General features: G+C 35.2%; 1 gene segment (V, D, J or C); it reads left to right on the forward strand.

Moving 5' to 3' along the window:
* The first annotated feature begins 15,885 nt into the window (after window positions 1–15,885).
* On the forward strand, window positions 15,886–16,528 carry LOC134372692 (T cell receptor alpha variable 22-like). The segment is given in 2 exon segments: window positions 15,886–15,937; window positions 16,128–16,528. Coding segments are annotated over 2 exon segments (453 nt in total).
* The last annotated feature ends 878 nt before the right edge of the window (window positions 16,529–17,406 follow it).

Raw genomic sequence — 17,406 nt, forward strand, 5'->3', positions numbered from 1 at the left:
GATCAAATAAATTATTCCAGAAAAATTTCCAGAGATGAATGATATGTGTTTCCAGATTAAAATGGTTTACCAAATGCTCAGGACAACATTCCATTATGAACTTTAAGTTCAGTAGAGGAATAGAAATCCCCCCAAACTTCTAGAGAGCACAAAATCACAATGTCATTGGTCTTTTCAGCAGAAGAGCAGAAATCTAGGGTACAGTGGAGCAATATTTCCAACGGAAAAAGAAAATACTAAATACTGATGGACTATCTTATTCGCCTGACTGTCTTCAGAGGAACCTTTCATTTTGTTAGAGGGTTTGGAGGTGGATTAAGGATATGCATATAAAAAGTAAGAAATGAAAAAATAGAACAAAATAAAATAAAAGTGAGGTATTAATTTACTCCAGATAAGTTTAAGAATATGTTATTCAACCAAATTGCTTTCTAAATAGGCTTTACCAATCTACACCACCCAAAACAGTGAAGGAATGAAAGTGCCTGCATACTCAAATCTTGTACATAAACTAACTTTTCAATTGCTGCTTATCTGGAATTTTCTTGTTTTTTTAAAATTAAAAAATTAAAATATTTACTAATTGACCTATTAATTGCTTTTATTCTACAACCAATTTGTTAAAATAGTTCTATTTCAAAAAGTAAAACTTTAAAAAATAAAAATAAAAAATATCCTTGTACTTTAAAGCAAAATTTAAAAACCTTTTCACATTGATTATCTAAACAGTATAAAACATAAAGAGAATAATTATTCTTATTCCATACTGACATTCTTTAATCATCTCCTGAGTCATGTGTATTTTTCTGAAGAATGTATTTTTTTCCAAAATGATGTACCTGTCACTGGTATTTTTCTGAAGAATGTATTTTTTTCCAAAATGATCTCATTATTTTTCATTTTTTAGAAATGTTGGCTGAAATCTTATTCAAAGTTGCATTTTGAATTTCATTTAAAGGTTAGTACATTTGAAATTGTGGTTGCTTTCAATCATCTCTTCCTTTTAGACTATAATAGCCCAATGAGTTAATACTTAATAGGTACTTAGAAACCTGCTAAGATCAAATTCTGGTAAATGGAGAATATTCTCAATTGTGTTCTTTAGTGTGTGTGTAGCATTAAAATGAGTACTTCAGCCCCCAAATTTTCACATTCAGGATATCTTTCTTTGACTACTATTATTACCACACAAAATTCATCAAAAGTTGTCTTTATGATTCTTTGAGATGTTTTACCAAGTTTGACTTCTGTACAATCATTGTTCTAATTTCATTCCATGGTGGAGCAGAATATACATTTACATATGTATAATAATTTATTTAATAAAAAATGGAAGCGTGATGAAAATATTATTTCCACAGGTCAAAATATTCCAAAACAGTTGGACGTGGGCAGAGTTAGGGATTGTATGCTAACTTTAGACATGTTAAATATGAGATGTCTATTAGGTATCCAAGTTGAATTGTTGAATATAAGTGGTATATAATTCTAGAATCCATGGAAAATATTTGGCCTAAAGATATATATTTTGGATTCATCAGCATGTGGTTGGTTTGAAAAACCTTTAAGATGGATGAGAGCACTGAGGGAATTGAAAGAATACACCTTAAGAGGCCAGTGAAATGAATATGAAACTAGACACTAACAGAAAGAGGACAGAGAAGTGGGAGGAGAGTCAGGGGTGTATGTTTTTCCGGGAGCCAAGTGAAAAAAGTGATGTAGGAAGATGGGGTCAAGTGTGCCAAATGCTGTTGATAAGTCAAGAAAGAAAAAAACTATAAGTGGACCATTGAATTGAGCATTTGAGAGACCATAGGTGACATTGATAAGAGTTGTTTCATTAGAGGGGGGAGAAATAAAACTTTGATTGGGATGGGTTTAAGAGGTAATAGAGACTCAGGATTAGATTTAGTAGTACAGACAACAACTTCAAGTAGTTTTGCAGACAGAGGAGGAGAAAAATAGGGACAAATGGATATTCACATGCCAAAGAATAAAGTTGGCCCTTCTTTACACAATACACAAAAATCAAGTCTAAGGGTATCATAGACTGATAATTAACAGTTAAGTTATAAAACACATAAGTAAACATAGAGTAAATCTTCATGACATTGGGTTGGGCAAATTCTTCTTAGGACACCAAAGGAGCAAGCACCAAAATAAAAATAGATAAATTGGACTTTGTCACAATTAAAAATGTTTATGTGTCAAGGTACATCATCAACAAATTAAAAATACAACCCAAAAATGGGAGAAATATTTGCATTTCATATATCTGATAAAGCAGTTTCATCCAGAATATACCAAAAGCTCCTACAACTTAATAAAAACAGGGAAAATAACCAATTAAAAATGCGCAAAAGATGTGAATAGACATTTCTCCAAAGATGATATACAACTAGTCAAAAAGCACACAAAAAGATACTCAACATTATCAGTCTTTAGGAAAATCAAATCAAAACTACAATAAGATCCACTTCACTCTCACTAAGGTGGATAATATAAATGACAGATAATATAACAATTGTTGGCAAAGATTTGGAAAAATTGGAATCCTCATGCATTGCTCGTGGGAATGTAAAACTGTGCAGACACTTAGCAATTCTACTCCTAGGTGTATACAAAAGAGAAATGAAAACATATGCTCATACAAAAAGTTGTACGCAAGCGTTCAAATCAGCATTATTCATAAGAGCCAAAAAGTATAAACAACCCAAATATTCATCAACTGATGGATGGAACAATAAAATGTAGCATATCTATGCAATGGAATATTATTCAGCAATAAAAAGGAATGAAGTTCTGATACATACTACAACATGGATAAACTTTGAAAATATGTGAAAATAAGTGAAAGAAGCCGGCCACAAAATACCACACATTGCATAACTCTATTTATGTGCAATGTTCCGAAAAGACAAATCTATAAAGACATCAATTTTTCAATCTACAAAAATTTTTAGTGGGCTAAGTGGCAGGGGTGAATGGGAAGAAAATGGGAATGAATGCTAATGGGTACAGAGTCTCTTTTTGTAGTGATGAAAATGTTTTAAAATTGACTTTGGTGATGGTTGTACAACTCTGTGAACATACTAGTAATCATTGAACTGTACACTTTAAATAGCTGAATTGTACAGTATGTTAATTATTTTTCAATAGAGCTGTTAAAAATCTAAAGCTCTAAAAAGGTGAAAAAATATACTGTAAATCTTCTGAAAGTATGCATTTTACTGTTTTAAAAAAATGCTTAAAAAAGCAAAGGAAAAAATTCCCGTGGCTCAAGTTTTTAACTATATATATATGTCTATCCACTGTTGCTACCATCTTGGTTGAAGCCCCCAGTGTCTCTCACCTGAAATTTCAAAGCCTGTTAACTGGTCTTCCTACTTCTCTTCTTGCCCGATTTCAGTCTGTTTTCCAGACAGCAGCCGGAGTGATCCTTTAAAAACATAAAACAGATCACATTGTGACGTCCTATAACAACAAACAAACAGAAACAGTAACGCAACCCACTCCACTCCCCCACAACCCAATCTTTGCCTATTTCACCCAGAATTAAAGTCAAAGCTCATGTATTGATTTAAATGTGTTACATGGTCTGGGTATTGTTAAGTAAGAATGCTTACTTATTCTGTTCAGCTTCCATTCCTGGGTCTTTTCACTTGTTGCACTTTCTGCCTAGAAAATTATCTCCTTGAATATACACATGGTTCTCCTAATTTTTATTCAGATCTAATGTCAGTGAGGTTTTCCTTAACCACTGCGTGTATTATAGCACTCTCATTACCTTATGGCCCACAATCTGCTTGTTTGCTTCTTTTATATATTTGCATATATAAAATTTTCTGAATAAATATGAGTATATAAATATGAAGGTACTTCAAAAAGTTCATGGAAATATTTGTATTAACTTTTAAGTCCATTTTTTTCAAAAGCTTTTGGAAGTATCTCATATATACATACATACACCCAGTCGTTTATTTGTTTATTTTTTCTGTCTCCTTTACCAGATTTTACACTCCATGAGAGCAAGGACTTTGTCTCTTATTTATTGTTATATTCTCTGCAATTAGAATAGGGCCTGTGTTATAGTAAAATCTCTTTAAATATTTTTATAATTAATAAATGAGTAGGAAAATCAATTTCTGCTACCACAGAAAACTACCATTTTTTTAAATTAAAGACATTTTTTTCAACAAAGAATTATTTATGCCTACTTTGTGCCAGATCATACGCTAAGAGACAGCATGCAAACAGACAAAATTTGCTGCCCTAATAGTGCGTACAACTATGTTAGCTCATGTGAGCCTTACTTCATGCAACCACCATTCTAAGCCTTTAATGTGCATCATATTTAATTCTCTCAACAATCATCATATAAGTTTTACTATGCCCACTGCATATATGAAGACACTGAGGTATGAAGAGTTTCAGCTACTTATTCATGATCACATAGTAATTAGTAGCAGACCCATGACTCAAAGCAAGTCTTCAAGGCATATGTCTTGGGTATTGATGTACAGTTCTCACACAGATGTATAAAGCATTGCCAGTAGTGAGGAGACAATAATAAATTAATCAGAAGTTTTGAGAGACTGTAGATAAACTCTAAGATGGTCTTGTCATTTCTCTTCACACATGTAACATAGCTTTTCAAGTAGATAAAAGTATATACAGGCGAGCCAGGTCTGGACTCTGATGACCTGGAGAGTAAACTTGTGCCTTCCTTTCCTGTAACTGTGTCATGTACCAGAAAAAGGTATAGAATAGAGCAGGTAGGCTTGGCAGCAGCCCTGGGTAGTGTACTTGATGGAGGAAGTCTGAAGATGTATTTGAGAACTAAGGAAGATCTTCCTCTTGTGCTGGAAAATGAGAATGCTTACTTGTCTTTATCAGAGGTTTAAGTATTGCATTTTTTCCCTAAAATCCAAAATTTTCTGAATTCTGAAACACATCTGGTCCCAAGAGCATGATAAGGTAGGGTACAACTGTTTAAAGATTATGTTTTTCAGTACCTAAAACAAAGCTGTTTTGTTTTCAATTTTCTCCTCCTCTCTCTCTTTATTCAATTTTTGAACTTTCACTTGTGTTTAATGGACCATGCATTCCAAAATTCTGGGCTGTGTAAAAGACTCTTTAATCTTCCTGGGAATCAATGATGACAACATCCTTCAGTGAGAATATTCTATTTCTGATCTTCTCCTTCTTCAACTGTGAGGTGTTGCTCCTACTAACATAGAGGACTGGAGAATTCCTTCTAGTGCAGAGGAAATAGCACCATTTCAAGGCATCACAGAGTCCAGTGGCATTTGACTTTGTGTATACTGGGCTTTGCCAATATCCAGCAACTTTGGAAGGAGTTAAAAAGAATATGAGCTGAAAAGCCAGTAGGAATTGCTCATCATAGCTTATTTTTGACTACGGTTTTTTCTGCCCTAACTTTATTTTTATCTTTTTTATTGAAACAGAATTGATTTTACACATTTGTGGGGTATGGAGTTGAATATCAATACCTGTGTACAACACATGGTGTTGTACTACACCCATCCATAATCTTTATAAAACACAATCATTCTTTGGGACCACTAACCATTATCTCACTAACCCTCCTCCCCCTAACCCTTTCCCACCCCTAATAACAACAGTTCTGTTCTCTCCTTTTGAAAGTTCAACATATATGTTTCTTTTTTCTTTCTTTTTTCTTCTTCCTTCCTTTCTTTCTTATTTATTTTTAACCTCCTACTTATAACAGAGGACATGTGGTATTTCTCTTTCTGTGCCCAGCTTATTTCACTTCACATTATTTTCCCAGCTTCATCCATTTGCTGCAAATGGCATAATTCCATTCTTTTTTATGGCCGAGTAGTATTACCTTGTGTATGTATATCACATTTTCTTTGTCCAGTCATCCATCTATGGTCATTTAAGTTGGCTCCCTATCTTAGCTGTTGTAAATAATGCTGTGATAAACATGGGAGTGCAGGTATGCCTTTGAAATGATGACTGCGTTTCCTTTGGGTATATACCCAGTAGTGAGATTGCTATATAATACGCAGTTCTATCTGTAGTTTGAGAAATCTCCATACTGTTTTTCATATGGCTGCATTAATTTACAGTGCCACCATCAGTGTAGAAGCATTCCCCTTTCTCTGCATTCTCACCAACATTTGTTATTCTCTTTTTGATAACAGCCGGTCTAACTGTGGTGAGATGGTATCTCAATGTGGTTTTGATTTTTATTTCCCTGATGATTCGTTATGTTGAGCATTGTTTTATGTACCTGTTGGCCAATTGAATGTCTTCCTTTGAGAAATGTCTATTCAGCTCCTTTGACCATTTTTTACTTGGGTTAGTAGTTTTTTCACTGTTGAGTTGTCTGAGATCCTTGTATATTCCGGATATTAATCCCTTGTCAGATACATAATTTACAAATATATTCTCCCATTCTTTAGATTGTCTTTCACTCTGTTGATTGTTTCCTTTGCTGTGCATAAGCTTTTTAGTTTGATATAATTCCATTTGTTTATTTTTTCTTTTGTTGTCTGTGCTTTTGAGGTCTCATTCATAGTCTTTGCAGAGTCCTACTTCCTGAAGAGTTTCCTCTATGTTTTCTTCTAAGAATTTTATTGTTTTGGGTGTTATATTTAAATCTTTAATCCATTTTGAGTTGATTTTGGTATATGGTGAAAGGTATGGGTGTAGTTTCTTTCTTCTACACATAGATATCCAGTTTCATAACCATTTATTGAAGAGGCTGTCCTTTCCCCAATGTATGCTCTCAGTGGCTTTGTTTAAGATCAGTTGGCTGTAAGTACATGGAATGATTTCTGAGTTCTCTATTCTGTTCCATTGGTCTATGTGTCTGTTTTTATGCCAGGACCATGCTGTTTAGATTATTATAGCTTTGTAGTATAGTTTGAAGTCAGGTAGTGTAATGGCTCCAGCTTCTCTCTCTCTCTCTCTTTTTTTTTTTGCTCAGGTTTGCTTTGGCTATTCAGGGTCTTTTGTTGTTCCATATGAATGTTAGGATTGTATTTTCTATTTCTGTTAAGAATGTCAGTGGTATTTTGATGGGGATTGCATTGATTCTGTAGATTGGTTTGGGTAGTCTGGAGATTTTAAAAACATGATTCTTCCAATCCATGAGCATGGAATGTCTTTACATCTTTTTGTGTTCTTTTTAATTTCTTTCAGCAGTGACTTATAGTTCTCATTACAGAGATCTTTCACCTACTCAGTTAAATTGATTCCTAGGAATTTTATTTTTTGGTACCTATTGTAAATGAACTTGCTTTCTTAATTTCTTTTTCTGTTAGTTCATTTTTGGAATATAAAAAGGCTACTGATTTTTGTATAATGATTTTCTATCCTGCAACTTTACTGAATTTATCAGCTCCAAGAGTTTTTGTGCAGAATATTAAGGTTTTTCTATCTATAGGATCATGTCACCTGCAAACAGGAACAATGTTACTTGTCTTTTTCAATCTAGATGACTTTTCTTTCTTTCTCTTGCCAGATTACTCCAGCTAGTTCTTCCAATACTATATAAAATCAGAGTGGTGAGAGTGGGCATCCTTGTGTTGTTCCAGTTCTAAAGGAAAAGTTATCAGCTTTTCTCCATTCAGGGTGATATTGGCGATGGGTTTGTTATACATGGCTTTTATTGTATTGAGATACTTTCTTCTATGCCTAATTTGCTGAAAGTCTTTATATAAAGGGATGTTGAATTTTGTCAAATCTTTTTTCTGCATCTATTGAGATGATCATATGGTTTTTCTCCTTGATTTTGTTGATGGGGTATACCACATTTATTGACCTGCATATGTTGAACCATCCTTGCATCCCTGGGATGAATCCCACTTGATCATAGTGTATAATTTTTTCGATGTGTTGTTGTATTCTATTTGCTAATATTTTGTTGAGAATTTTTGTGTCTGTGTTCATCAGGGATATTGGCCTGTAGTTTTTTTTTTGTTGTTGTTGTTGTATATTTGTCTGGTTTTGGTATCAGATTGATGCTGGCCTGATAAAATGAGTTTGGGAGAATGGCATCTGTTTCAATTTTTTGTAACAGTTTGGTAAGAATTGCTATTAATTCCTATTCAAAGGTTTGGTTGAATTCAGCAGTGAAGCCATCTGGTCCTGGGCTTTTCTTTTGGAAAACTGATGATTACTTCTTTAATCACATTTATCATTATTGGTCTGTTCAGGTTTTGTATTTTTTCATGGTTCAGTCCTGGTAGTTTGTATGTGTCCAGAAATTTATCTGTATCCTACAGGTTTTCAAATTTGTTGGTGTATACTTGCTCATAATAGTCTATAATGATTCTTGATATTTCTGTGGTATTGGTGCAATGTATCCTTTTTCATTTCTGATTTTTGTTATTTGGGTCTTCCCTCTTCTTTCCTTAGCTAGTCTAACTAATGGTTTCTCTATTTTATGTATCTTCTCAAAAAACCAACTTTTTGTTTCATTGATCCTTTGTGTTGTTTGTTGGGTCTCTATTTCATTAGTTCTGCTTTGATCTTAACTATTTCTTTCCATCTACTAATTCTGGGGTTAGATTGTTCTTGTTTTTCTATTTCTTTCAGGTGTAGCTTCAGGTTGTTTATTTTAAATCTTTCTATTCTTTTGATGTAAGCATTTATTGCAGTAAACTTCCCTCTTAGTACTGCTTTCACATTATTCCACAGATTTTGATATGATGTGTCTTTATTTTCATTAGTTTCAAGAATTTTTTGATTTCCTGTTCAATTTCTTCTTGGATCCATAGGTTGTTTAGAAACATGTTGTTTAATTTCTTTGTATTTGTGTAGTTTCTTGAATTTTGTTTATCAATTTCTAGTTTTAAACTGTTGTGGTCTGAAAAGATACTTGAAATGATTTTTTTTTTTTTCAGTTTGCTGAGACTTGATTTGTGAGCTAACATGTGGTCTATCCTGGATAATGTCCCATGTGCTTATTAGAAGAATGCATATTCTGTAGTTGTTGGATGAAATGTTTGTGAATATCTGCCAGTTCCAATTGGTCTAAAGTTTAGTTTAAATCTGGTGTTTCTCTGTTGATTTGTTGCCTAGATGATCTGTCCAATGCTGAGAGAAGTGTGTTCAGGTCACCAACTACTATCGGATTGGAGTTTATCTCTTTGTTTAGGTCTAATAGTGTTTGCTTCATATATCTAGGTGCTTAGGTATAGGGTGCATAAATATTTATGATTGTTCTGTCTTCTTGCTGTATAGATCCCTTTATCATTATATAATGGTCTTCTTTGTCTCTTTTTATGGTTTTTGGTTTAAAGTCTGTTTTATTTGATATAGGAATAGCTACTCCTGCTCGGTTTTGGTTTCCATTTGCATGTATATCTTTTTCCATCCCTTTACTATTAGTCTATGTGTGTCTTTATAGGTGAGGTGAATCTCTTGAAGACAGCCTATATTTGGCTGTCTAGCTTTTTATTTCAATCAGTCAGTCTGTCCTTTGAGTGAGGAGTTTAATTCATTTACATTTAGGGTTGCTATTGAAAAGTAGTGTCTTTCTCCTGGCATTTTATTGATTTTCATTTGATTTTTTAAAATATTTTTTGTTCCTTTCTTTCTCTTTTTTTGTTTGTCTTTAGTGTTTGTTGATTTTTTGATGTTATGAGATAGTGTCTTTCTCTTTCTTGTTTGCTTTTTTTGTTCTACCAGTAGGTTTTGCTCTTTCTTTTGTATTTATGGTAGAGATTATTAGTTTTTGGATTCCAGATGCACGTCTCCATTGAAGCTTTCTCGTATGGTTGGTCATGCAGTGATGAACTCCCATAGTTTTTTTTTTTTTTTTTTTTTTGACTGGAAAATACAATATTTCTCCCTCATTTCTGAAGGATGAGCTTGCTGGGTATAGTATTCTTGGCTGGTAGTTTTTTGTTTTGTTTTTCTTTTAATATTTTGAGTATATCCTCCCATTTTCTTCTGGCCTGTGGAGTTTCTGTTGAGAAGTCTGCTGTTAGTGTGAAGGGGACTTCCTTATGGGTGACTTGATGCTTTTCTCTTGCTGTTTGGAAGATGTTTTCTTTGTTTCGAGCTTTGCCAGTTTGACTACAGTGTTTCTCAGAGAAGACCTTTTTTGTTTGAATCTGTTTGGTTGTCTTTCAGCTTCCTGGATCTGCAGGTCTGTGTTTCTGTCTATACCTTGGAAGTTTTATGCTATTATTTCATTTAAAAGGTTTTTAATGCCTTTGCCTTTCTCTTCCCCCTCCAGAACACCCATGACTTGGATGTTTATGAGCTAAGGTTGTCTGTTAGTTCTCTTAGATCTTCTTCATTTTTAAAAATTTCTTTTTTCTCTTTTTTTGTCCACATGGGTTATTTCAAGAAGACTGTCTTTGAGATAAGAAATTCTTTCTTCTGCTTGCTTTAACCTGCTGTAAGCTCTTGGTTGTGTTTTTTTACTTTGTTGAATGAATCCTTCAACTCCAGGAATTCTGATCCATTCTTTCTAAAGGTATTAATCTCTTTGTAAATTTCTTCCTTCAGATTCCTATTGTATTTTGTCATCTAACTGAGTCCTCTTGTATGTCATTGAGTTTCCTTAAGATAGTTGCTCAGAATTCCTTTTCAGCTATTTCAAGGGCTTCCTGCTCTATGGGGTCTAGTACTTGAGGATTATTGTATTCTTTTGGAGGTGTTGTATTGTTTTGTTTGTTTGCTCATTTGTTTTTGGTTTTTGGGTTTTTTTTTTTTCATATCTAGTATCTCTACATTGATATCAGGTCATCTGGTAGAATAGTTGCTTCTTTTTCTTTTTTCTTTTCTCTTCAAAGCCCATGACAGAGTGTTTTCCTCCTGTAGATGTGTTTTATATTGACCACTGAGTGGAGTGTTTTAATATTGGTCCCAGATAGATGCAGTAGTATATTCTCCATGTGAATACTTTGGCCATATTCAGTGCTGAATTTGCATGTGAATGCCTCTGTGGTCTAGTCACTGAGCACTCAGTGATTCCTTGCTGAGACAGTGACACTGTGTCAGCTTGTTGAGGATGTGCAAGCTCTTGAGTTCTTTGGAGAAGCATCTGGATTCCCTGTCACTCTTTGGCTGGGGTGGATGATCCTGGATGAGCTTGTTGGCAGCCCAGCTGGTGTGCTGTTACCCTGATTGGGTGCATTGGGGTAAGCTGGAGCGCCTCAGTTTAAATAGGTGACCCCAGTCAGGTTTTCTCTTTCTTCTTCCTTATAGGCAGAGACTCCTACTGGATCCTTGCTTCCTCTGGTTGGGGGATGGGATGGTAGTGATTGGGAATTTTTTTTCCTTATCCTATTTGGGTATCCTGGATTTCTGCACTCTTGGGAGGTTCCACATGTGTCTATCCCTGGATCAATGCAGTTTTACAGGCTGTGCACATACCTCCCACCTCCAGGTTAGCTACCACATGTGGCAGCATAATTCCCACTTTGGGTTGGGCCACTGGGTCATGGGCCTTTGCTCACTCACCTCTTTCCCTGGGTTCTGCTGGTGGCTCTTCTGTCAGTGTCATTGACTGGTCAGCAGGCTGCCTATAAGGCAGCAGTGACTGCTGTTGTGGCATAGAGTGGTCCCTCTGTCAGCAGTAGCTGTGGCAATGGCCGTGGTAGAATACTCATGTGGCACCAGTCCTGTGTCTGTGGCCATTGCAGGGTTGCTGTTGCTGTCAGTCATATGTGTATGGGTGCTTCCCCTGGCCAGTGAGATCCCCAGGCATGCTGCTCCCCACTTTCACAATTTGTTCTTATTGGTAAGTAAGATAAAGATACGATGAACAATTTTTAGGTAATTGTTGCTGCAAGTTCTGAAGATCTATGTTACGTTATTCTAGTCCTTTCTCAGCACTTACTCTAGAGAACTTTAAGTTTTAAAGACACTTTTCTATAAAAGGTGAATATTAAAATATTGAAAAGCTTGTTGGTTAACTTACGAAGAAAATTTCACTAGTTTATTATTTAATGTCAAATATATTGCACATTTGGTACAAATTTCCAATCTTTTTAGTACATTAACTAAGTAGTTAGAATAATGAGACCTCCAAACAATCCTTATGGGGATATCTAAGACATGAGAGCACTTTTATTTAGGAGGCAAATGCACTAAAACTTAGATGCAGTAGGCAGATTGTTAAAATGTTTAAGATATTTTACATTCATGGTTATCACTCCAAATTTCTCTTTAGTATACATATCTGAGATACTGGAGGATAGAGCTTTAACATATGAATTGGGGGGGGGGGTGAGACAATTCAGCCTATAATAATTCTCCAAGGAAATAAATGTGAAGTTCATAAATAGAACAGCTGAAGCTTCCTTTGATCCAACATTCTACTAATTTCTGGTGCACAGGATTACTATAAATAATTTTGATGATGAGGTTTTCCCACCTTCTCTTAAGTGTGACTCCAGAGGAACTAGAAGCACGCATTTATACAAAAATAGTTCAAAAATACTCCAAATTATTAAAAAATGGAGGTAGAGGAAACACTGACAAAAATGTAAAAGCTGTTATTTAAACTTGGCTTCTTTCTTCTCTCCCATATCAAGATATGGAATTTCTTTATTTTTAGTTTCATATTTTTCTGCAGGTCAATCTTAATTATTTCTTGGTGTTTCATCTCTCCCAGTTTTCTTTCTTTCCCAATTATACTTTTTATCTGAATATTTTTAATTTTTACCTCTGCCTTTTTCTCCCTTTTGTTTTAGATCTCACTTCTGCAGGAACTAATTCAACTGATTATCTTGCTATTCGTCTTTTGGACTCCTTCTTTGCTAACCTGTCAGCAGCACTGAAATTCTTTTGAGAAGTCTCTTTGGTGAGTGCGGTGGGTTTAGTGAATGAGGGAGGGGACTTCAGTCATTGCCCGTAAAGGCAGAAGACAGAATCCCATCATATATGCTCAGCTTTCTTGGTTATATTTTTTTAGGTTCGTCTGTTAAGCAGTATGTGGGAAGATATTTTAGTTTGATTCAAACATAATCTTTTTTACGTGCATCTGGATTACTGACAGATTTAGACTTATTTCTAATATTTGGTTTTTCTTGGCATGCTCTTGGTTTTTCTATTATTTTTTAGTCTGTCTTATGTAGCATTGATAAAGTTTTCTACTAATTTAAGAAATGTAAAGTTTATACCTGTTCTTATGACAAGTACCCTTAAAATACACACACACACATACACACACACACACACACACACACAATCTTTTTATGTTTAGAATTATTCTATAACATTTTTTCCTTGTATATCCCACTCCTTCTCCTTGGGTGTACTTTTCCTCTATCTGATTTACTATCTTTAAAATTACCTCACTGGCTGGTTTGAGGAAACTACATATCAGCTGCATAGATCAAGACAGTAATTTCAGAGAGAGTTTATCAAATTAGCTGATTAAGTACAGGTCCCAATGTACATTAAGAAAAGTAATGAAAACAAAAGCCATTTTAACACAATAATGGCAACATAAACTCATTCCTTTTTTCCTCAGAGCCTTTTCCGTGATCTTTTCTCTGCTTTGAGTGCTTTTCACCTAGGAGCCATGTGGATCATTCCTTTGTTTCCTCCTGGTCTCTGCTCCTAGAGAAACATGGGTTCATGTGAATAAAAAGAAATTCTTTTAAAAAGCTTGTTGCAGTGTTGTATTTCATAGTTGAAATGACCCAAGACCTTAAGTGTCCATCAAAAGGGAAACGGCTGTATATAAATGGTAGTATTTCCATAATATAGAATACAATACAGCAGCAGGACCTATATGTGTTAATAAACCCTACAATATTTATTAAGTTTATAAAGCAACTTTCAGAAAGGTATGCACAAAATGTATCATTTTGTGTTAAACTAGAAACTATAAATAAAATACTGTATGTATTCTGTTTTATTCATGCGTATGTGAATCTGTAGTAAAACATTTGGAAACATTAACTCCAAATTGATTAAGATGAAGAAAAGATTAGGGTAATGAATGATGAAAGAGTCAGAATTATTAGTGGCAGTAAAGGGGATTTTAGTTTATGTGTAATATTTTATTACTTTTAATAATTCATATATTTATAAATTCTTCCTAACACTAAAATTAATTTCATAAAATCTACCATGAAGGATTATCCATATTTTCCTCTATTCTTTTCATTAAAAAAGGGGAAAGGAGAAAATAATCACCTTCTTCATAAGATTTTGTCCTGCGTTCCCAAGTATAAATATTTCCCCTGCCTCTGTGATTATGCAGCTTACGGTTTACACTGCTCTTAGGTTTCTACTCTTTGACTTTGTTATAGATATGCGTATCTTTGTCTTAGTCAGTAGACTGTAAAATAGTGTCTTATCCTTTTTTACACATTCTTAAATCCAAGTAAATTACTTATTCACAGTAAAAATTTAATAATATTTATGAATTTATTTAGAACTAAATTAGAGAAATTAAATAAGTAGTACAAGATGAAAATTGCCAAATAATTTTAAGGTAAAAATTTCCATTAAATGGAATTTTCAAAACAGGAATTTGCTCGCTTTTAACTCCCACTCAATCTAGGCAGTTATTTTGTTTTCTGACTGTTGGCTTTTTCTTCCTCAGAAAAAATGAAGTGAGTCGGGCTGGCTGTGATCTTCTGACTGCTGAGAAAAGTTGGTCTGAAGTCGTTTTTACTGATGGTTACAGTCCACTAGGGGGCACATTAGGTTTTACTAGAAATAAAGACTTTTTCCGATGGCCCCAGAGGGTTGAACAATTAGAAGAGGAGTCGAGAGCATGTGAGCCAGTGAAATTACAGATAACAAGGGGGGTGCAGGATGGGGGGGTGAAGGGTATGTTTGTGTAAAGCCCACTTCAGGTTTTCAGCTCTGCCATTGTATGTAAAACCTCAGAAAAGTGGAGCCCATATCTCTACAAATCCATTGTGAGGGTGATTTTCTGAACAGAGGTAAGGATTTGGAATTTTACTGAGCATTGTAAGCTTGGAAGCTCGATAGAAAACATCTCCATAACCTGTTTGCAGTCTTTTTAAAAAATTATGGCTAAAAAATTCCCCAAATTCACTGACCTAGAAATTATTCCAATATCCCTGATATCTGATTTTATCATATATCTTCTCTGAGACTAGAAGGAACAAACACAAACAGAAGAGGTAAATATAAGGAACAAAAATAGAAGAAGAAAAGGGAAAGGACGATATTTAATTTTACGGACAATGAGTGGCCTAATCAGAATCAGCTATGGGCTTGGAAAAGGGGCTGGAGGGAAGAACGGGAGAGTTAGAAATTAAATCAGAACGGACATTATACACATATCATATTTTTCTTTTAAGCAACCAAGCTCTTATTAAAAACATTTTCTATGCAGACGATGATCATATGATATGGGTTTCTAGAACCCTCCTAATTTCAAGAAATTGCATTTACTTCTTAATACATGATGCATGCCATCAAATAGTTTTCCTTTATCAGAATTTTCATATAACTAGTCTCAAATTCTCTGTCAAACCATGCCATTTGTTAAATGGGGTCACTCATCTTGTAATTCTTCAAGGTTCCATTTAAGCCAGTTGAGACTCTGATTCTTCTCACAAGTATTGTCCCCTTTCTCACACACCATCCTACAAACTTCTGTTACATAAATTGCTTCAAAAAAATAAAAGCAGCTTATGTCTTCATATAAACTTATTGCCTCCTACCCCCTGCACTATTTGCACCCACAGTTTTGGAGAGATTACTGTGCAGTCTCACTGGAACACTGTGGGTGGAGTTTCCTGTTAAGATGAACACAGAGCTCAGGTGTGGTTGGTGCTCAGTGAGCCTGGTGGAACCTACTGACTGTAAGAAAAAGTTGTCTGACCCAAGATTTACCCTCCAGAGCAGGGGTGAAGTCACCTCAGTAACATGCAGAGAACCATGGAGAGGAGAGTGGGAGCTCTGCTGGGGTTTCTGTGTGTCCAGGTTTGCTGTGAGTTGTGGCCATCTCAGATAGGGGCAGTGGGGTATTTCACAGGGAAGGAGGCAAGGGAGAGTGACACAAAGCTCCCGGCATGTTCTACATCTGCATGGGGGTTTCTTGGGATATTTTACAGGTTTGGAAACTGCATCAATAATTACCCAGCAACTTCATATATGTTTTCTTTTCTCTTTCCATGCAGGGGTGAGAGGGGTGCAGGTGGAGCAGAGTCCTTCAGCCCTGACTCTCCGGGAGGGAACCAGCCCTACTCTGAGGTGCAATTTTTCTACCACTGTGACCAGTGTGCAGTGGTTCCAACAGAATCCTGGGGGCGGCCTCATCACTCTGTTTTACATGGCTTTAGGGACAAAGCAGAATGGAAGGTTAAAGTCAACAGTGAATTCTAAGGAACTCTATAGTACTCTACACATCTCAGCCTCCCTGCTGGAAGACTCAGGCAACTACCTCTGTGCAGTGGAGGCACAGTGTCCCCAGCTAACCTGCAGCCCGGACCCAAACTGCAGCTGGCACTGCAGCCCCACTCCTTCCATGGAGGAGGAACATTGCCCCTCAGAAGCATTTGCATGGCTTTGGGTTTTCTGATTCACATTGTAGCACTTTTATCTCTGCTAAAATTAGACATTTTAGGATTGTCATTTCACCTTTTTTGTACATTTTTTCTCTCAGAAATCTTTTTTTCAGGAAAAAACTCTAATATGAAATCACTGAAGCAACTGATAAAGATGTCAGGACCCAATGTACTATTACAATAGATCCCCTGGCAGAGAGCATAGAAATTATATGCGAATTACCATTATGAAAAAGGTTTGCAAAAACATATGCTAGCCAATAAATAGAAAACAGATGACTCAGTGTCTTAGTTAATTTCAAATGATTCAGTTTTTCAGGGAAATGAAAAGAGGGCATGTGTAATTTTTTGAAATGTTTGTATCTATATTTTTCACTCCTGGAACCCATAACAAATATCATTTGAAAATACTTAATGTTATTGAGTGTCAGGCAGTCTATCTAGCTCATCACATATATTATATGGGTCCCAACAATACCCTGTAAATAGGGTATTACTTTGCACATAAATAAACTGAGGATTATGGAGCATAAGTGTCTTCCCTGAGCTCACATGATTATTACGGTAGTGAAGCTGGGGTGAGATTCCCAGTCAGGAAATCTGACATCAGAAATTATATTCTGAGCTACCCAATGTAGAATACTCTGCAGAATCACAAAATGCAAATGATTTATTCATAAAGTTGAATAATGTGTTTACATACATGATTGACAAAAACTTCTATTTTGGCCGTTTCTAAATAGTACCTTTTAAGGAAAAGCTCATTGAGCTTTTTATTTGATTACATTAAAATCAATTGGTTTTCCTTGCATTTTGAATGAATTTAACACCCATGATTCTGTAATATCATTCAAGGTATGGGAAAGGGAGCAGAAAGGTTGTAACTACCCTA

This window comes from Cynocephalus volans, chromosome 3 (assembly GCF_027409185.1).
Source record: "Cynocephalus volans isolate mCynVol1 chromosome 3, mCynVol1.pri, whole genome shotgun sequence".
NCBI lineage: Eukaryota > Metazoa > Chordata > Mammalia > Dermoptera > Cynocephalidae > Cynocephalus > Cynocephalus volans.